The sequence below is a fragment of the Myxocyprinus asiaticus genome, chromosome 26 (genome assembly GCF_019703515.2).
Source record: "Myxocyprinus asiaticus isolate MX2 ecotype Aquarium Trade chromosome 26, UBuf_Myxa_2, whole genome shotgun sequence".
Taxonomy (NCBI): domain Eukaryota; kingdom Metazoa; phylum Chordata; class Actinopteri; order Cypriniformes; family Catostomidae; genus Myxocyprinus; species Myxocyprinus asiaticus.
In genome coordinates this window covers 45,272,501-45,299,124 of record NC_059369.1, presented here as the reverse complement: position 1 = coordinate 45,299,124, position 26,624 = coordinate 45,272,501, and the positions used below count along the sequence as shown (strand labels likewise).

At 36.4% G+C, this 26,624-nt stretch overlaps 1 protein-coding gene across 1 annotated transcript in view; it reads right to left on the bottom strand.

Annotated features, from left to right (window-relative positions):
- LOC127417060 (voltage-dependent calcium channel subunit alpha-2/delta-1-like) overlaps positions 1-26,624 on the bottom strand; it is a 140,649-nt gene that overhangs the window by 68,025 nt on the left and 46,000 nt on the right. Inside the window, exons 6-12 of the mRNA XM_051656758.1 lie at positions 25,406-25,538; positions 22,539-22,670; positions 20,265-20,502; positions 19,163-19,213; positions 18,878-18,977; positions 2,761-2,919; positions 2,349-2,453 (exon numbers count right to left, since the gene is read on the bottom strand). Of these exons, the coding sequence (XP_051512718.1) occupies positions 2,349-2,453; positions 2,761-2,919; positions 18,878-18,977; positions 19,163-19,213; positions 20,265-20,502; positions 22,539-22,670; positions 25,406-25,538 (918 nt within the window). The remainder of the gene's footprint in view (positions 1-2,348; positions 2,454-2,760; positions 2,920-18,877; positions 18,978-19,162; positions 19,214-20,264; positions 20,503-22,538; positions 22,671-25,405; positions 25,539-26,624) is intronic.

The window sequence follows — 26,624 nt, the reverse complement described above, 5'->3', positions numbered from 1 at the left end:
TTTTTTTTTTACTTTAAACCCCAGAAAAAATACATAATAATAATAATAATAACAACAACAACAACAACTTTAATAACAACTATATATATATGTAGAATATTGTTTACTTTAAACCCCAGAAAAAAATATGTAAATAATAATAATAATAATAATAATAATAATAATCACATTAATAACAACTAGATATACTTAGAAATGTTTTTACTTTAAACCCCAGAAAAAATAAGTAAATATAATAATAATAATAATAATAATAATAATAATAACAACAACATCAATAACAACTATATATAGTTTGAATTTTTGTTTACTTTAAACCCCAGAAAAAATATGCAAATAATAATAATAATAATAATAATAATAATAATAATAATAACAATAACAACATTAATAACAACTAGATATACTTAGAAATTTTTTAACTTTAAACCCCAGAAAAAATAATTAAATAACAACAACAACAACTATATATACGTAGAATTTGTTTTTACTTTAAACCCCAGAAAAAATAAATAATAATAATAATAATAATAATAATAACAACAACATTAATAACTATATATACTTAGACATTTTTTTTTACTTTAAACCCCAGAAAAAACAAATATAATAATAATAATAATAATAATAATAATAATAATAATAATAATAACAACTATATATACTTAGACATTTTTTTTTTACTTTAAACCCCAGAAAAAATATGTAAATAATAATAATAATAATAATAATAATAACAACTATATATACTTAGACATTTTTTTTACTTTAAACCCCAGAAAAAATATGTAAATAATCATAATAATAATAATAATAATAATAATAATAATAACAACTATATATACTTAGACATTTTTTTTACTTTAAACCCCAGAAAAAATATGTAAATAATAATAATAATAACAACTATATATACTTAGACATTTTTTTTTACTTTAAACCCCAGAAAAAATATGTAAATAATAATAATAATAATAATAATAATAATAACATTAATAACAACTATATATCTTTAGATATTTTTTTACTTTAAAACCCAGAAAAAATATGTAAAAATAATAATAATAATAATAATAATAATCACATTAATAACAACTAGATATACTTAGAAATTTTTTAACTTTAAACCCCAGAAAAAATTATTAAATATAACAACAACAACTATATATACGTAGAATTTGTTTTCACTTTAAACCCCAGAAAAAATAAGTAAATAATAATAATAAAAACATTAATACCAACTATATATACTTAGACATTTTTTTTTACTTTAAACCCCAGAAAAAATAAGTAAATTTAATAATAATAATAATAATAATAATAACAACATTAATAACAACTAGATATACTTAGAAATTTTTTAACTTTAAACCCCAGAAAAAAATTATTAAATAACAACAACAACAACTATATATACGTAGAATTTGTTTTTACTTTAAACCCCAGAAAAAATAAATAATAATAATAATAATATTAACAACATTAATAACTATATATACTTAGACATTTTTTTTACTTTAAACCCCAGAAAAAGTAAATAATAATAATAATAATAACATTAATAACAACTATATATCTTTAGACATTTTTTTATACTTTAAAACCCAGAAGAAAAACAACTAATACTACTACTACTACTAATAATAATAACAACATTAATAACAACTATATATACATTTTTTTTTATTTAAACCCCAGAAAAAATAAGTAAATAAATAATAATAATAATAATAACTATATATATTTCAAAATTTTTTTTTTACTTTAAACCCCAGACAAAATAAATAAATAAATAAATAAATAAATAATAATAATAATAATAATAATAATAATAATAACTATATATACTTCAACATTTTTTTTTACTTTAAACCCCAGAAAAAATAAATAAATAATATTAATAATAATAATAATAATAATAATAATAATAATAATAACTATATATACTTCAACATTTTTTTTACTTTAAACCCCAGAAAAAATAAAAATAATATAATAATAATAATAATAATAATAATAATAATAACTATATATACTTCAAATATTTTTTTACTTTAAACCCCAGAAAAAATAAAAAAATAAATAATAATAATAATAATAATAATAACATTAATAACTATATATACTTAGACATTTTTTTTACTTTAAACCCCAGAAAAAAATAAATATAATAATAATAATAATAATAATAATAATAATAATAATGATAATAATAATATGACACTATCCTAATTATTACACTGCTACTTAACAAATGAATAAATAAATGGACATGAAATACTGATTTGAGTTTAAAAATATTTCTTTATGTGGGGGAGAAAGAGACCAAAGTCTCCAGTTTCACACACCTTCTTGTCAATATTGTATCTGTTGAAGATCTCTTCTGCTCTCTCTTCTCCTCCATCAGTAAACAGCATGATGATCTTGTTGCAGTTTGCTCTAGAGTTGTCTGGCTGAAATGTGTATTAACAGTCCATTAACAGTGTTATTACAGAGTGTGACCAGCAGAGATCAGCAGCACACAACAACAAAAACACCAATGAACACATGACACTCATCAGCAACCTAGTAAACTCATAATGATGAGTGATGCTGCTTTAAAATATTGCAGTATGTCATTTCTGCACCATTAGCTACAGTGCATCGGAAATGCAAAAAAAAAAAAAAAACGTGTTTTCAACGTTTCAAGCGCTCTCCATCCACCAAACCCCACCACTGGTTCAGCCAAACTTGTACAAACAAAAATAAAGAGGCTCATACATTTGAGAGTTGTTCGAAGGCAAACTCGAAGCCTTTGGTGTAGTTGGTGATCCCCTTGGCCGAAATATTCTGCACAGCATCTTTTAAGATCTTCTTATTGCGAACGTTAGCTTGCACCAGGTGATCGAAACATGCTGTGTTGTTCACTTTTGTGTTGAACTGGAAAAGAGAGCCAGAGAGAGATATATACAAAAATGAAACAATGGGACATATAAACTCTCTATATACTCCAGGCGTCTCTTTGCGTATACACACGTGTTATAGTTAAAGTGATAAAAATAATTTGAGCTGACAAGTTGGATTCCCTTACAACTTTCCCTGTGTTCTGTCACTTACTGCGGCTGATCCCGGTGACTCTGTTCCTTTAAAGCTGAAGTGTGTGTGTGGAGAGAGAGAGAGAGAGAGAGAGAGAGAGAGAGAGAGAACTAGAAAACAGTAAAGGAGAAAAAGAAAGAAGAGAGAAAAATAGAGGGAGAGAGACTGTGTGTTAATGGTTACTACAATCCCAACAATGGGACTAAAGTCAGCATGATTAACAGATGCAGCTCCATTACAGCAAATATGTGCAAGCTCATGAAAAAAATAAAATTATTCCTGTAACACTCCAGAGCTCCCCAAGGACATGGAAAGAGCACATGATGCATTTCCCGTGGCTTATGGTAGTAGAATACTTCTTCAATCCCATTGTACATTTAAGAGTTTTTTAGTCGTCCCTTAAGATTACTATACGATGAACAACAACTTAAATTTCAGTCTGTTTCTCATACAAAGCTGTTGTTTAAGGCTTCAGAGGACCTGGAATAGCGTACAAGTTAAATGGACTAATTTTATGGATTTCTATACACCCTTTTTGGAGCTTTACAGCCGCAGTCATTAAACACTTTCATTCTTAGAGAAAAAGAAAAACATTAATTAGGGTTTTATACAGATCCTTTTCCTCTAAAGGCCGATTTATATTTCTGTGTCGAACCTACAAGCTGTGGCCTCATGCATTTATAGTTCTGAAATGCTGGTGTATTAAAAAAATAAATGCATTATCATATCATTCATTTCATAAATCAACTAAAGCAATGCAATACTTGGATTCAGTAGTATATATTAAACTATTGCAGCGTTAAAACAAGTTCATCAAGTAAACATGTTGAGATTTGGCACATTTTATTTATAATACATGTTGTCAGAGAAGACGTGCAGAAATACCATAAATCAGGCATACACTGTATGCTTGCTATTGAGTCACTTAAGTAATAATACATTAATATTTTGCCAAACGTGAAAAAAAATAATTAATAACTACTCGCTTGAACAACACAAAATGGGTGTGGTTTCACAGCTTAGACACTGGAATTTGCCATGTACACTATATAGTATATATAGGTAATATAACTCTTAAAAGGTGCTTTTTGAATTCACTGATAAATTAGAAGTGTTGCATTTTTATTATTAAATTTGATTCCTTACTGTATGCCATACTGTCAAACATCCGATTAAAACAACATACAGATTGAAAAGCTCTCAATGAAGACAACAAGCATATAGTGTCACTTACAAACCAAGTATTGAGTAAAAGCCATAAAAGCACACAGAGTTGCACGTAAAGTTGTAAACATATGTTGCTTTTAGTTGCGTTTTCATTGGCAACTTGACTAAACAAACAGAATTTGAAAAACAGCACATGCTCCTGATTAAAACGAGCCCAAATGCAATGTGATTTTATGCATACAACTTAAAATAATCTTGGAGAAAATGTGAAGCTACCTCAAATATCTTTTTAATCATCCTGGGGGAGGGTCTCTGGTTACAAAGCGGACCAATCACGGCTGTTGTATTCTGTGTAGATGTGACACGTTGTTACATTTTTGGACAGAACTATCCTTTAATGCATGTGATAGAATGAGTACTCTAGGGACTTTAAATTTATTGCCGGACACAGAGAGATGCCCACGTCGTTAGGAGCCGTGCGCCAGTCATTGATGTAATTGTGGGATCAGGTGTCTGTGCTCTGTTGAACGAGCAGGATGTCACAGTGGCTGTTGAATGAACCGATGAGTCACACTTTAATTAGTTGCTCCAACGTTGACTGAATATTTAATTAATGCTCTATCGCCATGGAGGCCCCCGTGACTCATGGCACTCAGCATAGGCCACACTGATGAAACACAGACCCCTACACACACACACACACACACACACACACACACACACACACACTAGATGTTGTGCACTACAGCGTAGACAGCTTTGCAGGTTATAATGGGAGCGTTCTAGTTTATGTCGCCTCACAACACGTCGCCTCTTTAAAACAGCATTCCCAGACATGAGGGTAAAAATAAATAAATACAAATAATTAAATAGATAAATAAATAACATTTAAATGTTTATAAATAAATGAATAAATATAATCATGAATAAATAAACAACTAAATAAATAGCATTTACATAAAAGTTTATAAATAAATATTGTAGTATATCAATAAATAAATGTATATTTAAATGTTTTAAATAAATAAATACAGAAATAAATATTATTTAAATTTGTATAAATGTTATAGTTAATCAGTAAATAATATTTATTTAAATGTTAAAAATAAATTGTGCCAAAAGTGTATGAAATTTATTACAAAATGTGTAACTAAATAAATATTATAATAAACAGACAATATTTATTTATATGTTTATAAACAAATAAATAAATACAAATTATTGAAAAATTAATGAATCACAAAAACACGTTTCCTGCATAAAATCTACCCTCTAAAACCAGTAACCTCATGGGATTAAATTATCTTGTGTTCACAGTTCAAAATGTTTGTCATCTGCTGCAGGTCATTTGCACTAGTCAATAATGTCCTATGAAATTCCGCCCCACAGATGAATCAATATAAATGATGAATTGGCTAATATCCTTGAACAATTCAGTGGCGGTTGCAACGGCAGGTGTATTTTGCAGCCTTAATGAGCATGATTAACCTTGATCCAATATTTTAGGCATTAAGAGACACTTTAGCTGACCAAATAAGAGGAAGACCATTGTTTATTTTTATTTTATTTTTCTGCTCTCGCATGTCATCATTAGAGTTTCACATGATCTCATATTATGTTAAATGACATCAAACGACTCTTCGACAACTACAATTTTTGTCTACAATTTTTTGTCGACGTTATCACTTCAGCCCTACTTCAAATACAACACTATGAGAACGAGCAAAATGATTGACAGGTGAAAAGTGTCAATGTCCGCGGCCCACAGACACATTTTTGTTTGCTGTTTATAAAGTCTACAGCTGTCACAGAGACCAGTGAGATATCTCAGGACACTTATTTCCTTAATATCTTTAAGACAGTAGGGACATTTTTTGCAAGTTTTCCCACAAACAAAATCATTTACAGCACCTTTAATCTGCTTTAAGATGCTCTCTACTTACTTACTTACTGTAAAAAGTTATAAGATTAAAGAGTTGCTCAAAAAATTTCATTAGAAACAGGAAGGCAAAAGAGTCCTATAAGAGTCACAGTCATAGTCACAGGGTCCTGTTGAGGGCCTTGTATAAGCTGTGGGGCCCACAAATTTAAGTTTATACAAACATTTGTTTTCAAAGTTGATGGGCTGCGAGACCTTGCAGCCCAGCGCCCCCCTGGGCCCCTGGTAGTCAAGGGCCCCAGGGCACTGGCCCCACTGGCCCGGTCTGTAATTCACCTATGCCTATTCATCCGACTGATAGTATTTCTTCAGTATGTAGTATGTATGTATACTGTGCAGTATGCAGTGAGCAGTACTCAGTTATTATATTCCAAATATAGCCTATGCTCAGTTATATTTTGCTTATAAGCCTTCCGGTCTTAATACAATTTCTTGGGAAAAAAACAAAAACAAAAATGAACTGACGCCTTGCACATCGGAATGGTTATAAGCAGGTGCTAAATAAATTAAAATAAGCTCACTGTAGTTTTAAATCGAAACTGAAATGACCAGATAATTCCCTACTGAACAGATGATTATTAAGTCTTACATTACTTAAATCACTACAGATACAGTATATACGGGTGTTTCCTCAACTTCGGGCACTTGCATGTAAACTTTTTTTATTTTTATTTTTTTTTAACATTATTTATTTTTGGTACTTTTTATTCCCTTTAACTGTATAGATTTTACAGTTTTAGCTTGGTCCTAGACCCAGACTTTTAATATTAAACTATCAAAATCTATTATAATAATACAAATTATTATAAGTTTAAAACCATGATGATCTAAACAAAAAGCGAAATATATATATATGTATATATATATATATATATATATATATATATATATATATATATATACATACATATACGACTGTTCCACAGTTGTGACGTCATTTTCACCACACCAAACAACTTTGCTCCTGGTAAAATGTATTCAAATGTTAGTGTACTTGTTAACCAAGTGGACAAAAGTGTCAATTACCTTTTAGGTTTTGTCATATTTATCTAGTTTCTAAATTCCATTTGCAGACACACAATTTGATCACCAGATATTCAACTGACACATTTCTGTATTGTTAAGTACAGTCTCTTTCTTCTCTTTTATACATTCTGTTCTTTCTGTGTTGCCGTTTTCACACTTGGCTGTGAGGGTGTTTCCTGTTCCTGTTGCTGCTAGCGCTCATGTTTGTAGCCTGCTTAGCATTGCCTATCTTTCCATTTTCAGCGTTTAATCTATAATCTCTCCTGTGCATTGTTTTTTCCGCTTTTATACTTTTAACGTGATACAACTACATGCATACCTGCCTTTCTACTTTTTTCATGCTTAAACTGCCTGCTTTACCACACACATTTTTTACACAGATCTTTACATCGATCTCAAACCACCGTGATCAGGAACCACCACAACAACAACGATTATGTGAGGGATTCACATCGATCTCATTTCTAAGATTTCTAAGATTGTTATTCATGTCGGCACTAATGATGTCCGGCTTTGCCAGTCAGAGATCACTAAAGATAATGCTAAAGACGTGTGTGAACTTGCAAAAACGATGTCAGACACTGTAATATGCTCTGGCCCCCTCGCTGCTTGTGGTGGTGACGAGGTTTATAATAGATTAGTGTCACTGAATGGCTGGATGTCTGAGTGGTGTCCGGAGAATAGCATAGGATTCATAGACAATTGGAAGAGTTTTTGGGGAAGACCTGACCTGCTAAAGAGAGACGGACTCCAACCCTCCAGGGAAGGTGCCGCTCTCCTCTCTAGTAATTTGGCTCATAATCTTAATAATGATAGTATTTGACTAACTGGAAGCACCAAAACTGGTTAATCCGAACGTCTGCTAGCTGCCTTGAGACTTCACACAGGTCACATAAACTACAACACATAGAGAATGAATCACCTATATATCATATACAGACTGATGTCTGTCCCCCGAACTACCAAACACAAAATCCTCATTAAGTCATTTAGAAAAAAACTGATTGATGTCAAACTTGAAAATAACAACAAAAAATGAAGATAAACTTAATATTAAACATTAGATTAAACATTAGATCACTTTCATCCAAATCACTAATTGTAAATGAAATTATTACAGATCATAGTTTGGATGCGCTCTGTTTGACTGAAACCTGGATTAAAACAGATGAATATATTGGATTAAATGAATCTACTCCCTCAGGTTATAGTTATAAACATGAGCCTCGTCTGAAAGGTATAGGAAGAGGTGTTGCTACAATTTACAGTGACGTTTATGGTGTTACTCAGAGGACAGGATATAAGTTTATGTCTTTTGAACTGTTAATGCTTAACGTGAAATCGTCAGATATAAATAAAAAAACGTTGTCGACTTTTGTTCTTGCAACAGTATACAGACCACCAGGGCCATATTCTGATTTCCTTCGAGAATTTGCTGATTTTCAATCAGATTTAGTAGGTGCTCTGGATAGAGCTTTAATCGTCGGTGCCTTCAGCATCCACACAGATAATGAAAATGATACACTGGGATTAGCATTTATCGATATTCTCAACTTTGTTTTGAAAAATACCAAATTAGAGGTATTACGCGATGCATGGAAGGACAGTGTCTGTAGCTACAGACAGGCACTAAAAACTGCCAGGTCTGCATATTTGAGCAAACTCATAGAAAATAACCACAACAATCCTAGGTGTTTATTCAGTACTGTGGCTAAACTAGTTAGGAATACAATATCAATTGAACCAGATATTCCATCGTAGCATAATAGTAATGCCTTCATGAATTTCTTTACTGATAAAATTGAAATAATCAGAAATAAAATTGGAATTATGCTACTGTCTGTCACAGTACCTCAGAAAACAGTAATAATTTTCCTCATGTGCAACTTCAATCCTTCGCTGTTTTAGGTCATGGAGAGCTAACAAAACTTATCAAAACATCAAAAGCCACAACATGTTTGTTAGATCCAATACCATCTAAACTCTTAAAAGAGGTATTCCCTGTAATCTCAGAAGAATCCAAGAAACTTTAAAATGGCAGTTATCAAAATGCTTATTAAGAAGTCACAGCTTGATCCTAGCGAACTGGCTAATTATAGACCGATTTCAAATCTTCCATTTATGTCGAAAATACTAGAAAAGGTAGTGTCCTCCCAACTATGTTAATTTTGACATAAAAATTAAAATATGAAGAATTTCAGTCAGGATTTAGGCCCTATCACAGTACAGAGACTGCACTTATCAGAGTTACAAATGACTTGCTCTTATCTTCTAGTGCTTTTAGATCTTAGTGCTACCTTCGACACCATATATCTTGATATTCTCTTAAATAGGCTGGAGAATTATGTTGGCATTTGTGGACAGGCATTAGGTTGGTTTAGGTTCTATCTCTCTGACCGCTACCACTTTGTTTGTGTAAACGAGGAGCTGTCAGATCAAATTTAAGTATAGAGTGCCACAAGGATCAGTTTTAGGGCCTCTGCATTTCTCCCTATATATGCTTCCCCTGAGAGACATTATCAGGAAGCGTGGAATTAGTTTTCACTGTTATGCCGACGATACCCAACTATATGTTTCTTCGAAACCCAACAAAATGTCACAATTTTCTAAATGAACAGAGTGTATAAATTAAATCAAAGATTGGATGGCTAGAAATTTCATTCTACTCAATTCTGATAAAACAGAAGTACTAATTTTTGGAACAAAAACCTTAAAAATATAAGACGCTAAAATATAATTTGACTCTTGAAGTATGTACTGTAATGTCAACTTCTACAGCAAAACATATAGGTGTTATATTTGATAGCAATCTTACCTTTGAAAACAAATTTCCAATATTTGTAGAACTGAATTCTTCCACCTCAGAAATATGTGTCGTAAAAAGTTATGACACATGCTATCTGTTTCTGATGCCGAAAAACTAATTCATGCGTTCATGACCTCAAGTCTAGATTATTGTAATGTATTACTGGGAGGATGTCCAGCAGGTTTAATAAATAAACTTCAATTGGTTCAAAATGCAGCAGCCAGAGTGCTGACTAGAACCAAGAAATATGATCATATTAGCCCCAATTTATCGCCATTACATTGGCTACCTGTTAAATCTCGTATTAATTTTTAAATTCTGTTAATTGCTTACAAAGTTTTGAATGGCCTTGTATCACACTATAATCCATCACGCTCACTACGATCGTAAACCTCTGGCCTGTTAACAATACAGAGAATATCTCAATCCACAAAAGGAGGGAGATAATTTTTATATTTGGCTCCTAAACTATGGAATAGTCTTCCTAGCAATGTTCGGGACTCAGACACACTCTCTCAGTTTAAGTCTAGACTAAAGACTTATTTATTCAGCCAGGCATACACCTAATTAATCCCTCAATTCATAGTTACTGTATGCTGCTTTAGTTAGGTCTGCCGGAATCGGAAACACTTCTCTTATTCTTTAAACCTGCTTTAAAGTGAATAGCATCTATGCTAATTTTATTCTATTTCTTTCCCTGTCTAAACCTCGGGATTATATCCTGAGGTTACCAGAGCCTGCCGGATCCATCTCCGATCATGCCTGATGTCCAACTCCCACTGTGTCACTGAGTGATGATGACCAACTGCAGCATGTGCCAGCCAGACTTCACTTCAGTCTACTAAAACTGACATCACAGAGGATGAACTGATGCAAACTCAAAGACATGGGATTCTTTATGAACCACTGTCTGAAGCATGGGCTCAGGATGGAGTTCACCAAAATTACCTGCCATAAGCTTCCAGCCAGACTGCGATGCTCCTCACTGAATGATACCTTTATTAACTTGGTCAAATGAGGGACACCACTCTCTTAAACTACATAGAAATTGAATTAACCACTAACAAAAGCCAAGGACACTGCATCTACATGTATTTCCTCAGTTAATTCGGGATGACTTCAAGGACCTTAACACTAAAACTTACAGTTCATACAAAATAATTTTGTTTAACCATTGACCGTCAACACATAATTTGTTTACAAATTTAAACCACTAATAGTTCTAAACTTAAATAACTAATATTGGCATGATATTCATTCATTTTCTGTTATACCATAATTTAATGTACAGCTGCTTTGAAAAAACGCCTGTTGTGAAAAGCACTATACAAATAAATTTGATTTGACTTGACTTCTTGCTCATTTATACATACTAATTTACACACACTGTACAACACTACACCCTCACTGGCATAAGATCCCTGAAGCGAAGCCTGCTGACAGATCTCACAGAGCTAATCCTTTATCGGAACAGTGATTCACCAATGCGAGAAAACCTCAAAATCCTCTCAGCAGAAAAACAAAGAAATCATATTTTATTATTTGTCGAAAATTAAAAATGTATGAGATCATGCATGGCAAAGATAAGTCAAATATCACCCAGAGTATACAGAAAAAAGTTTAAACATGATTAAAAAAGAATGACACAAAGCAAATGTGAGGTCCTTGAGACTGAAAACAAGTTCTGAACAAAACTAGTAAAAGAGTTGCAAGCTGAGATGGATTGGAGGTTGGTTCGAGCAGGAATGATGTATAGCAATTTCCTCCCTTTCTCTGGTTGTCTCTTTCTCACTCTCCCTGATCTGTTCGCCTCACTTTGTCCAGCCGTTTTCAATACAGCACACAGAGCCCAGAAGCAGCCTTTTCATTAAGAGCCTGTTTTCAAGTGGCAAGCAGCAGCCAGATCCATATTTCATTACACCTCCTCTGTCTCTGTCTCTCTCTCTCTCACACACACACACACACTATTGTAGCATCACACAACAAGAAACTGCAACCCACAAACTCTCAAAACTCCTCTCTTTAAATTAAATGCAGAGTAACAGTTTCTCTTGCTTTATTTTTGCTGTACACGTTACAGCTAAATCTGCTTGTCACTACTCGTTTGAGCACTTAATTCCACTCTTTACATACAGAGTTTGTTCACGCACAGATCAAAAATCAAATCAAAATCAAATCAAATCACTTTATTGTCACACAGCCATATACACAAGTGCAATGGTGTGTGAAATTCTTGGGTGCAGTTCCGATCAACATAGCAGTCGTGACAGTGATGAGACATACGCCAATCTACAATAAACATAAAATTAACACAACACAATTTAGACATCTGTTATACATAATTAAACTCGACTTAAAACATCAAATTAACACAGCACAATTTAAACATCTGTTATACATAATTAAACTCGACTTAAAACATCAAATTAACACAGCACAATTTAAACATCTGTTATACATAATTACACAACTTAAAACATCAAATTAACACAACACAATTTAAACATCTGTTATACACAATTACACTCAACAATATACAATAATAACATACATTGCACAGTATACAATATGCTGTTTTTGTTTTTTGTTTTTTTTTTGTTTTGTTTTTTACTATATAGATACTATATAGATACACATTATTCAATAAAAATTAAAATATATATGAAAAAAGTATATATATAGAATGTACAGTATTGTACTGTATTGACATTCAGGCTGTCGGTTGATAGTCAGTTGTTAAGAGAGACATAATATAATGACAGTAATATAATTTATGACAGTCCGGTGTGAGATAAAAGAGTAATAAAGTGCAGGGATGATGTATTTTGATCGTGGGAGATCAAGAGTTCAGAAGTCTGATTGCTTGGGGGAAGAAGCTATCATGGAGTCGGCTGGTGCGTGTCCTGATGCTGCGATACCGCCTACCTGATGGTAGCAGTGAGAACAGCCCATGGCTCGGGTGGCTGGAGTCTCTGATGATCCTCCGAGCTTTTTTCACACACCGCCTTGTATATATTTCCTGGAGGGAGGGAAGCTCACCTCCGATGATGTGTTTGGCAGTTCGCACCACCCTTTGCAGTGCTTTGCGGTTGTGGGCAGTGCTATTGCCGTACCAGGCGGAGATGCAGCCAGTCAGGATGCTCTCCACAGTGCAGGTGTAGAACCGTGTGAGGATGTGGCGGTTCATTCCAAACTTCCTCAGCCGTCTCAGGAAGAAAAGGCGCTGATGAGCCTTCTTCACAACGACTTCAGTGTGGACGGACCATGTGAGTTCCTCTGTGATGTGGACACCCAGGAACTTGAAGCTGCTGACTCTCTCCACTGGTGCCCCATTGATGGTGATGGGACTGTGTTCTCTGTCTTTTCTTCTGAAGTCCACCACAAGCTCCTTTGTCTTACTGACGTTGAGGGAGAGGTTGTGCTCCTGACACCAGTGTGTCAGAGTGTGCACCTCCTCTCTGTAGGCTGTTTCATCATTGTCAGTGATCAGACCTACCACCGTCGTGTCATCAGCAAACTTAATGATGGCATTGGAGTTATGTGTTGCCACACAGTCATGTGTGTACAGGGAATACAGTAGTGGGCTGAGAACACAGCCCTGCGGGGCTCCAGTGTTGAGGGTCAGTGATGAGGAGATGTTGCTGCCTATTCTAACCACCTGGCGTCTGCTTGACAGGAAGTCCAGGATCCAGCTGCACAGCGAGCTGTTTAAGCCCAGAGCCCGGAGTTTCTCATCTAGCTTGGAGGGCACTATGGTGTTGAATGCTGAGCTGTAGTCTACAAACAGCATTCTCACATAAGTGTTCTTTTTTTCCAGGTGGGAGAGAGCAGTGTGTATTGTAGATGCAATGGCATCATCAGTGGAGCGGTTGTTACGGTAAGCAAACTGCAGCGGGTCAAGATTGAGTGGTAATACAGAGCAGATGTAATCTCTGATTAGTCTCTCAAAACATTTGCTGATGATGGGGGTCAGAGCAACAGGACGCCAGTCATTTAAACAAGTTATTTTCGATTGTTTTGGAACAGGCACAATGGTGGATGTTTTAAAGCATGTGGGGACTACAGACAAAGAGAGGGAGAGGTTGAAAATGTCCGTAAAAACACCAGCCAGCTGGTTCGCGCACGCTCTGATGACGCGGCCCGGAATGCCGTCTGGACCCGCGGCTTTGCGGATATTCACCCGTCGGAATGATCGGGTTACATCCGCTACAGAGACGGAGAGTGAACTAACCTCTGTAGCTTCGGCCGTGAGAGCTCTCTCCGCGAGGGCGGTGTTATTTCCCTCGAAGCGAGCATAAAAAGTATTTAGCTCATCTGGGAGAGAGGCAGCGGTGTTCATGGCGGAGTTTTTATTCCCTTTAAAGTCCGTGATGATGTTAATTCCCTGCCACATGCTTCTAGAGTTGGTGGTGTTAAACTGTCCCTCAATCTTACTCCTGTACTGGCGTTTTGCTGTTTTGATAGTTTTTCGGAGGGCATAACTGGCTTGTTTATGCTCCTCCGCGTTCCCGGAATTAAAAGCGGAGGTCCGCACATTAAGTGCTGCGCGAACATCGCTGTTGATCCACGGCTTCTGATTCGGATAGATTCGCACAGTTCTGGTCGGAATCACTTCCTCTACACACGTTCTGATGAAGCACATTACGCTATCAGCGTAAAGCTCGATGTCGTCATCAGAGGCGGACCGGAACATCTCCCAGTCCGTGCGATCAAAACAGTCTTGTAGCGTAGAGTCTGATTGGTCCGACCAGCACTGGATCGTTCTGAGGGTGGGTGCTTCCTGTTTCAGTTTCTGCCTGTAAGCGGGCAGAAGCAGAATGGAAGAGTGGTCCGATTTTCCAAATGGTGGGCGGGGGAGGGATTTGTAGCCATCCCGGAACGGAGAGTAGCAATGGTCCAAAACCCGGTCCCCTCGTGTGTTGAAACTAATGTGCTGGTGATATTTTGGTGCGACTGATTTTAAACTGGCTTTATTAAAGTCCCCGGTCACAATGAACGCGGCCTCAGGGTGCGCGGTTTCCTGCTCACTTATACTCCCATACAGTTCCTTGAGTGCCCGGTCTGTGTCGGCTTGTGGGGGGATGTACACAGCAGTGATAATGACCGCTGTGAATTCCCTCGGTAGCCAGAATGGTCGACACAGAAGCATAAGAAATTCCAGATCAGGAGAACAGAAAGACTTGATAGAATGTATGTTCCTCTGATCGCACCAGGATTTGTTGATCATAAAACATACACCACCTCCTCTAGTTTTACCTGAGAGGTCTTTCGCTCTGTCCGCTCGGAGCATGGAAAACCCCGCGGGTTCAATGGCTGAGTCTGGAATCTCCGCAGACATCCAAGTTTCCGTAAGGCAGATAACGCAGCAGTCCCTCGTCTCTCGTTGGAAAGAGATCCGCGCTTTCAGCTCGCAGAGCTTGTTATCCAGAGACTGAACATTTGCCAGTAGAATAGTGGGTAGCGGGGGTCGATTTGCGCGGCGTCTTACTCTGATGAGAACGCCGGCTCTGTTTCCCCTTTTCCTCCTGCGTTTCCGCGGCCGTGCTGCCCAGACAAAGGGCTCCGCTTGCGTGTTTGTAAACAGCGGGTCGGCATTGAGGAATGTGAAGTCCGGTTTACGGTGTGAGATCGCTGAGCCAATGTCCAAAAGTGTTTGTCTGTCGTAGACAATAAGGCAGGCAACATCCAAGACAAGAAACATAAGAATTGTAAACAAAACAAACAAACCATTGCTAAGTTGTGTCGGAGCTCGCAACGCAGCAGCCATACTCGGCGCCATCTTGAGTCCGTTTTCAGATGGTGCTTTACTAGCAATTGTCACACAATAATAGATAACACAAGACAAGTAAAACTTTTGGCATCCATGTTTCTTGTTTACAGCTGCAAACCACCAAAGCATTACTGTATGGCAAGCCGAATTGACTTAATTATGTGTAGCATTTCAATTACAGATATCTGTAATTACATTTTTACTAAATAAAATGCTAATTTTTATGACAGAATTACTACTAATGAAAATGTGCATGTGCAAGTCATGGTTTAAAATGAGTAACTAAGTAAGTGTTAAGGGTCAGTGTTTAAACAAAGATTTTGTATGAACTGTAAGATTAATGACTAATGTCTTTGAAGTTCATCCTGGATTAACTGCGGAAGTTCACATTGATGCATTGTTCTTTGTTAGTTGGCTGATGAAGGCTTTTGTTGGCAATTAATTGATAGTCTATGTATTGCATTTCAAGAGTGTAGTCCATCAATAGACCAAGGTGATGAAGGCAGAGATCAGTGAGGTGCATCGCAGTTCAACCGGCAGGTCATTTCAGTGGGATTCGGTGAGGTCCATCCTAAATCCAAGGTTCAGGCAGTGGCATATGAAGTATCCGATGTCTTACAGTACACTAGTAAAAAGTTAATTCTTGATATCCGTAACTGCATTTTTACTAGTTGAATTTCTCAATGATCTGTCATTCACTCCCATTCAAAACGCAATTACAGATATCTACAATTAACTTCATACTAGTTTAAATTCCAGTTTCACAAATCAACAGTGCACTTCTTACTAGTAAAAATCATATTATTTTTATATATAAATAATTAAATTGTTACTAGTGCAAATGTTCATTCTTGATATCCATATTTAAATTGCAACTAGTGGAAATGCTATTTTTTTTTATCAGTAATCTGGTCTTCACTAATGCCAGTGTTAGTTTCAGATATCTGTAATGTGAATGTAACATATCATTGTGAAATTCTACTAGTGAAACTGCAATTAAAGATACAAAGAAATACAGTTTTTACTAGTGGAAATGTTCTTTGTATCAATAATGTGTATTTCTGCGAGTGATGACTTAATTTTTCATATCAAGAATTAACTTTTTACTAGTGCAAATGCAATAACTGATATCAATAATTGCCATTATCACTAGCAGAAATTACATTTCTGATATCAAGAATTAGCATTTTAACTAGTGAAAATTGAACTGTTGGTATCAACAATTCATATCCTGTGAATGATTAAAAGTCAAAAGGGCTTGCCATATTTTATATATATATATATATATTAAATGTACATTAATTTAAAATCAGATAATTGCAACACGCTCCAAAAAAGTTGGGACAGTCGAGTGTTTACCACTGAGAAACATCACCATTTCTTCTAATAACACTTATTAAGTCTTTAGGCACTGAAGACAAGTTTTTTTTAAGTTTATAAAGTGGAATTTTCCCCCATTCATCCATTATGTAGGTCTTCAGCTGCACAATTGTACGGGGTCTTCATTGCCGTATTGTGCGCTTCATAATGTGCCACACATTCTCAGTTGGAGATGGTCAGGACTGTAGGCAGGCCAGTCTAGCACCCGCACTCTCTGCTTATTCTGCCAGTATGTGGTTTGAAGTTGTCCTGCTGAAAATTCCGGGACGTCCCTGGAAAAGACGGTACTGGATGGCAGTATATGTTGCTCCAAAATTTGTACATATCTGTCTGCATTAATGGTGCCCTCACAGATGTGTGAGTTACCCATGCCATGGGCACTGACACACCCCTGGCCCATACAGACACTGGCTTTTGGACCAGATGCTGATAACAGCCTGGATGATCCTTTTCCTCTTTGGCCCGGAGAACACGATGGCTGTGTTTTTCAAAAACTATTTAACTTTGACTCATCGGACCACAAAACATGATTCCACAGTTCTACTTTCCTCCTAAGATGAGACCGAGCCCAGAGAAGTCGGCAGCGCTTCTGGACAGTGATGATGTATGGCTTCTCCTTTGCATAGTAAAGTCTTAACTTGCATCTGTGGATGCAGCGGCGAGTGGTGTTGACTAATAAAGGTTTACTAAAGTAATCCCAAGCCCATGTTCATGATATTAACAGATGAATGATGTTTTTTAAGACTATGACGTCTGAGGGATCAGAGATCACGCGCATTCAGAAGTGGTTTTTGTCTTGTCCTTTACGCACCAAGATTTGACCAGATTCCTTGAATCTTTTAACTATAAAGTGCACTGTAGAGGGTGAAATGCCCAAAATCCTTCCAATTTGTCTTTGGGGAACATTGTTCTCAAAGTGCTGGATTATTTCCTGAAGCATCTGTTGGCGAATTGACAAGTCTTGAATGATCCTTGCTCTTGAAGCACTAAGCTGTTTTTGGAGGCTCCTTATATCAGTTTTGCAGTACTCGAGATCGGTCTTGGTCTCGAGGTCTATTTTCTAGATTTAGCTATGTGGTTAGCAAATTGCACACATTTATACAAGGCTTATTGTTGATTCAAAAACAAAAACAAAATGTACTATATTGTTTAAGACGAAGAAAAATATTGCATGAATGCTTTAAATTCTTCTATTACATTTTTATTTATTTATGTGTGCATTCAAATCATTTTCTACAGTTCAATTAATAAAGAAGCACTTGGTCTAATTAAACTCTGGAATCTTTTAGGGGCCAAAAGAAAAAATAAGAATGCTGCATCATTAGGGGCCTTTATTACACATTATTAAAAAAAAATAATAATATATATATATAAAAAAAAGAAAAAGATGCAGCACAACAACTAGAACAGAACAAGAGTCTCTAAATGCTTTTTTAAACATTGCAAGGCATCCAAAAAACACAATGCTCCTGCATTATAAGCTAAATAAGAGACGAGACGCACCGCAACGGTCAAAGATGTCTGCCTGGAGCATGTTTACATTAAAAACAATTGAAAAAACAGCACAGAGGGACGGATGGCATGTTTTAATTGCGATCCAATAACAATACTGTGATGCATTCTCACACAATATCACACACAAATAAATGTGTTCATTGCAATGTGGATGTGCCCATAGAGAAACTAGCTAAAGAAAGCACATGACAATACTTACATGGACAACATTGACATAATCATCATCAGAAAGAGTCTCAAGCATTTCACTGACAGAAGTCTGAATGAGTTTAAGGGTCAGTCCAGATACACTTCCACTCCTGCAACACATCAGTACAAACACAAAGCCATTTACACATTGTTAAAGCACCCACATGCATCAATTTCCCTCACACCTTAATAACAGAGCAAAAATGACAAACATCTAGAGCACATAAGCACATAAGTCCAAATGCATATTGAAAAGTGCTCAGCTGAGTAATTCGTGATTTACAATAATACTCACGCATCCACAAGAATCAGCATGTCCTTGGGCGAAGCAGCACCTTGAACATACCTGAATACAAAAGAAACATTTATTCTGGATCTCTTTCAAGCAGAGAGTGTCTTTACACCGAGAACAAAGAATAGAAAGAATTCAGAGCACACACAAAGAGAAACACATAGCAGTACCAAGGCCGCCGGCGCACATCGTACAGGTCGATTTTACTTGGGGTTTTCCTAGCATCCATCCAAGGGGAAGCTGAATGGAGAGAGACAGGAAATGGAAATATGAATGACCTTTGAACCCCGACTCCATTTGATTTGTCATATCTCTGTCTTGAGTCGCACTAGAAACCCGTCTCAGCATTCGATGGGGTCGGTTTGTCGTTTATATTGACTGCAGTCATGTGGAAAAAGAGCCTTGATGTCCCCAGTAGAATTTCAGCTTCGATTTTTCTCTTTAACAATAGGATTTTTTTTTCCGTAAGGAGAGAACAACCTGGTGCAAATGAGGGTGCTCATTTGTGACTATCACAGCTGAACATATAACTAGACATGTCTCTTCTTAAATGGCATCCCATGATCTGACATTTCTGTAAGTCCTGGAAGAGACACTGTAATTTGGCCATAACAAACTTAACGGCCAGCTATAATGAACTCAAGTCTGCAAGAACGTCAATATTTTCTATATGTGCATGCATCTATAAAGACACAATTAATGGTTCGGACATCTTTTTAGTGTTATTTGTATAAAGGCACATTGTGTGTGAAACTAATTTCGTCTTCAAGACAGTACTGCACGTACTGGCGTTTCGGCACACAGACAACTGAAGTATTCAGCCTGATCTCATGAAAATTATGTTACTGTGGCATGGGGGGGCGTGGTCATGTGTTGGTCTGTGGGAGAGGGAGAGCGGTAAGGATCATCACCTGGGTTTTGATTACTCTAACACATATCTCTAATTATAGTGATGGCGGAGGGAGACCTGAAAAGGCATGCCAGAGCATCAGAGTGGGGAGAGAGCACCAGGGATGAGCCGAGAGAAAGACCGGCAAAACAAAGAGCCCTGATTTTGAGTTGGCTATAAGCCGTAACTGTGAACATAAAAAAATTCAAGACTAACCTTGACAGTTCGCTGTCTCCTGACTCCTCCATTGCCCACAAACATAGAACCTTTTTACAGTGGTGACGAAACCCGGGAGTGAGGAGGAGCCCCGCCCAAATTCCATCCCCGGTCCAGTGGACCCCTCCCCTTGTCTGTCCCTCCAAAGCCGGGCTTTTGGCACCACTGTGAATAGGTTCTATGCTCTCTCCCCGCTCTGATGCTTTGGCGTGCCTTTTCAGGTCTCCCTCCGCCATCACTATAATTAAAGACATGTGTTAGAGTAATCATAACCCAGGTGACGATTCTTACCACTCTCCCTCTCCCACAGATTGACACATGACCACGCCCCCACATGCCACAGTTACTGTAGCAAAACTTTTGCAAAATGATATTACGTGGTTCCTTACACGTATCACAGCAACAAAATCAACAAAACCGACCTCTCTAGCCTAAACCTTACACCTAACAGAAAAAGCAAATGTGAGATGAAAAACACAAGCACGTCATTTTGTGCTGCTTCTATGACACTCGTGTGCTCTTCAGGACTCGTATCCCGCTCCTTTACATCACAAGTGCAATGCTCTATCAGTCGAGCTACTGCACAATCTGATCACACTCGAACAAGCTTGTAAGTGTAGTTGATTATGTAATGCAAACGTTAAAATGAGACATGCGCTATAGTAAAAGTGTTTGGATGTCATATGATAGCATTGTGTGAGGAACAGGGTGAAAAGTAAGTGTTTATGAACTGATAATCTGCTGTTTTACTTGTGATTTGTGTGAAAGTGAATAAAAGTCGTTGTTGTAGCGCCTCTAGTGTTTTTTTTTTTTTTTTTTTTTTTTTTTTTTAATAAACAAGTAATGACTCTAACCCTGTGTCTCAATCAGCTCCCTAGCTCCCTATGTCAAGAATCAGTATATCGTGAACACTAATTCAGGCACTGGCAAGGGTGTTCATCCACTGAACATTGGGACATTTGTGACTCAATCACCTGCGACATTACAAGCTCACGCATTCAAGCACAGCTGTTATTAATCAGCACCATCTTTCATTTGAAGATATTCAAAGTGTTATTATGAAAGCTATATGGCATTAAGGAGCATATTTTAAACCTTCTATTAACAGCTAATATTTAAAAGATTGTTTCCTTTTCATGGTAATTATGAATGAAAGACGTTACAAACAACATCTCTTTTGAAGAGAAAATAAGACGTGGACTTCATAGTTTTACACTTGTGCTCGTCATCTAACAACTTGAGAGACTTCAAAAGACATGATGACGTTTCTGGTAAGGGAACATAGTGAGCAACGATGCTCCCTGGTTTTTACAGTGCATTGTGGGATTTTTTTTAGGGAGGGAACTGGAAGGATTTTGCGAATGAGACAGCCCTAGAAATGTCTGACTCCCTGATCAATGCCCTGACTACTGAGCTAGGGAACCGATTGAGACGCACCCTAAATAATTTTTTGTGGTAATCCCCATTATGCCATAAATGTTCAGCTTAACTTGCATTGAATCCGGAACATTCTTTCAGCTTTTGGTCAGCAAGCAACCAACTAGCTGTTTCCCAGGATGCCCTAGCAACCACCCAGAAGCATAGCAACGGCATAGCAATGCCCTGGCAACCGCCCACAACACCCATCAAGGTGCCTGAGCAAGCACTTCTCACTGCCATCAATTAATTAATTGATTTTTTATCTAGTTTTATTAGAGTCTTAAACACAATACACAAAGACTAATTTCAGCAATGCAAACTCTTACAAACCAGTTAAAGGACAGAGCTTCAACTTTGGCTAATACACTATATATATGCAAACTTTTTAGCAAAGGCTTGACCATTATAAATGTGAAAGTAATGGAAATGAATTGTGCACCTCATTACATCTCTCCTCTGTCATCATTAAAGCTCAGAAGAATAGACCTCTGCTGAGCTGCTGCAATATTTGATACTATAATTTGATATGAATATGTGGTGTAATTTAAGCTGGTAATGCATGCTATGTTTACCAATTAGAGATGGCAAAGACTTACAAAGAGAGAGGCGGGAGGCCGTGTGTGTGTGTGTGAATTCTGATTGTAATGAGTGTTGAAATGTGTGTGCTCTGAAAACAAGAATGGATGAATTCACAACAGTTGCAGCACTTTGGCATGCAGTATTTCAGCATGAAACCTGCATTTGGGTCACTAATGAATCAGGTGATAAAACAACGCAGACAGCGCACATAGATAAATAACACCAGCAATGGGTGCAATAAAGTTTTAGTGAATTCCCCTGACATATATTATTCACCTGGGTAATAGCGAGCTAATCCAGTCGCGCTGCCAAACACTTGCCACAGTAGTGTCGGATCGTCTTCTCTGTTCTTCTTAAAGACGTCCTCCAAAGCTTCAGTCCAGTTCAACTCATTTAACAAAATGGTCGCTGAAATATATATGAAGACACACGTAATGTTAGATATTTCATTTACAGTGGAATTATTTGTTATGACATCGGTCAAAAGTCAGGGCGTGACATAAATGAAAAAGTTGAACATGGTAAACTGAAATTAAGCCCTCAGATTGTGTTTCAACCCAGAATACACTGAGCAGGGTCAGAAAAATGCCACTGAAAGTGACAAAAATGTCCACAAAATTTAAAATATAGGGGCAAAAAAAATAAAATAAAATAACAAAATGTCGCCATTATGAATTATTTTATTTAGGCCTGAATATACAGATTTTATTTTAGTTGATGTTTATTGACTTTTATGGATAAGAGGTAATAAATGATTGATCTAGATATTCATTTAGAGAATTTATGTTAATCTGTTGATTATTTTTGATGATTTTATTTGGTAAACTGAAATTATCTTTATTATTATTAAGGGAAAAATGCCTTGTAAAATAATCAAATCCACTAAAACAAAATCAGTATACTGAGATATAGAATGAGTTTTGAAGCCGGAGTGTATAATTTCTATGCCACTAGTGGCAACAAACCAAATTTAATAAAATTACATTAATAAAATGTATAGAATTATAACAGTTACAGCGTTCCAGTTGCGTTTAAATACACAATTGTGTTAAAAGAATGTACTCTAACATTTGGAAAAATTATATCAGCTTACTATAATTTTCTCAACCACAAAAATGCACTGTTCAGCCAAAATCTAAATTCTTAACTCAAATTCTGTATTAAAATCCAGTCATATACAGTACATAGGTCCTGGTGCTTATGGTGACTTATACAGTCCAGAAAAAGGAAGTGAAGAAATAGGAGTAGAGAGACAACAAGAGTAATTTACACTCATATCAAGCGGTGCCGTTAACAGAGTAATTCTGTGCTATGCATCGAGGGCTCTTCATCTTTTTTAGCCGCAAACAAGCTGATTGACTTTATTGCATCATCACTGAGGGAACCATGTAAACCTATAATCATCCTATCAAACCTTTTGCCTCTGAAAAGGCTGCAGGCTGATAGGCAGTCACAAGTGCTCATAGAGATTATGCTAATCAGGGGAGAAAACAGCCTGCATGTCAACAATTATTGTAATGGAGCATGAAATATTCAGTGTTATAACAACCATAACTTTAATTGTATTGGCTGGCACGCAGCAGAGGCTGGAGGGCAAAGCTGAGCAAGAGTAAAGAGAAAGGAAATGAGGCACATTTTCTCAAGGGTCTTGCCCAAGAACAAGACATAAGGACCGATCATTGACTTTAGAATTGAGAACATTTTCCAACCCAAGTAATAATAATAAAATATAGTTGCAAGCAGCGATGATGGGCCCAGGCACCATGGGTCCATTTCCACCCAGTGGCTTTTGGAAAACAATGCAAGGTGGGCACATGCATTTGGCATTTGACATTATTCCAAACAATTTTGAAGCAATTTGGGTAAATATAAGAGGACTATTTTAAAGTCTGTTGTAAGAGCCACACTTCCTGCTGCCAGGTGGTGGCGCTATGACTGTGAACCAAAATAGTCACATCCATGTGATTAGCCCCCAAGACTAAACATACATCTCAATTTTTATCTAAATCACACATTGCACACAGAAGATATGTGACGCTTCCTGTTTCCCATTTTTCACAATTAATGCCTCGCCATGGCAACATCGTTTGATATATCAAAAATATGTTCACAATTTAGCATCTTCAATGTCTTGGTATAATGTTGTCTAAATGTGGTGACGGTCTCATGAACTCCCTAGGAGGAGTATTTAAAAGTTCAGAGACTGCAATATTCCAAAAATCCAAAATGGACGACTTCCTGTTGGGTGGAGCTAATAACTATAAATATGAAAGTTGTCCGGCTTGATGAGAACTATATATGTACCAATTTTGGTGACTGTAGGTGAAAATGGGGATGCTACAGAGGCTGTCTTACACACCCATTTTAAAGGGGGCGCTATAGAGACCCCCCCCCCCCCCCCGACGTCCGGTGCCCCATGTGTGATTTGCATGGTGGTTAAAACCACAACTGTAACTAATCGATGCTGGTAAGTGGCCATGACATAAGCTAGATGGCGCCATTGACCAATCAGAATCTAGTGTTCCAGAGAGCCATGTAATAAACGATTTGAATGCACTTCGTGGAGGCAACTGCCCAACGTGAAGCCTCCACTTTGTGCATTAAAACTGTTTAACACACACACAGCCGTGGATTATATCTTACTTGTTCTGGTTTGGCTAGACTTAAAAAGTATGTGCTTGTCATTTTGTTTTGATAGTGCTGGGTTTGAAAAAAGTAGCATCAGGACAAGACATGCACAGAAGCATTGTAATTACTTTGCCATTGTTTAGGTCTTTGAAAAGGTCTATATTTGCCTGGTGTACAATAAAAAAAAGCATCCCATAGATTTACATTGAAGAATGGACCTGCGTCCTGTCTAGGGAATAGAATATCAGAGCATTGTGGTGGCGAGTTTTCCATGAGTAAACACAGCTTATATTTTCTTCATAAAATTAAAAAATCTGGTTCTAACAAGAGAACGCTTGCTGTCAAATAGATTAAATAATTCTCTTCCAAAACTCACACTAAGACACATTTGTACTCATCCAAAGCAGTCAGTAGTACACAATGTTTCCTCACATTCCCAGCAGTAGACAACATGTTACCGTGGTCCAGGCGAGTTCTATAGAAGTGAGTCTGCAGGGAATGGAGGAGTTACTTACAGCCATCATATATATCTGTGGGGATATGCACAGCCGTATGGTTGTAGGAAGTGAGGCGGTTTTTGAATGACGGGTCCTCTTTAAATTCAGGTCTGATCCGGTTTTTCCTTCCTTCTGTTTCATTGGCTTGCAGCTGTAGGAGAAAAAAAAAACACTGATTTCACCCTACAGGTCGAGCAGATCAGCCCTGTCTGATAATAAAACTAGTGGCTGACCCAAATGGGTTTTTAAATGTCTAAAAACCAGGCTGGCCAAGATAATGCCAACATACGGTGTATGAAATATACCAGAATTTAAAAGGAATATTCCCGCTTCAGTACAAGTTAAGTTAAATCAACAGCATTTGTGGCATAATGTTGATTACCACAAAATGCATTTTGATTAGTCCCTCCTTTTCTTTAATAGAAGCACAAATGTGTGTTCCAGTGAGACACTTACAATGGAAGTCAATGGGGTCAATCCGTAAACATTAAAATACTCACTGTTTCAAAAGTATAGACACAAGACATAAACAATGTGTGTGTTAACATGATTTTACTGTGATTAAATCACTTACTAACCACATCTGTGGAAAATTATTTGCAATTTTACAATTGTGCTGTCATGACGACATAACATAAACCCTGTTATCCCATTTAAACAACAATTTAATCAACTTTACAGCTCAAATAAAACATGAGTTTGAACATAATAATTAATGTAAGTGCTTTTATAAAATTATAAGCTTCACATTTCTGACTTTAAACCCTCTAAAAATTGGCCCCATTGACTTCCATTGTAAGTGTCTCACTGGAACACACATTTGTGCTTTTTTAAAGAAAATGAGGGACGATTTTTTCTGGTAATCATTAATCAATATTATGCCACAAATCCATTTATCGGTAACAATTATCTGCACTATCGCACAACGGCTGATTGTTTGCAATTTGTACACTTTTAAAACTTTTAACGCAATTAATTTGATCAGTCACCTGAAATGATGAGTTTGTTAAAGCGAATGCTTTAATGTGAGTAAAGAACAAAATGATGTTACATTTATTTACATCTATTCATTAAGCAAACACTTTTATACAAAGCGACATACAAAACATAAGCGAGACAGTAGCACGAATAGTTTAGAAGCTGTGTAATTAATTATTAGTGATTTGAAACAAGGTAGCATGAAAAGCAGAACCACCAAACTACTGGTATTGGCAAACGCTGTTCCAAATAATCTGAT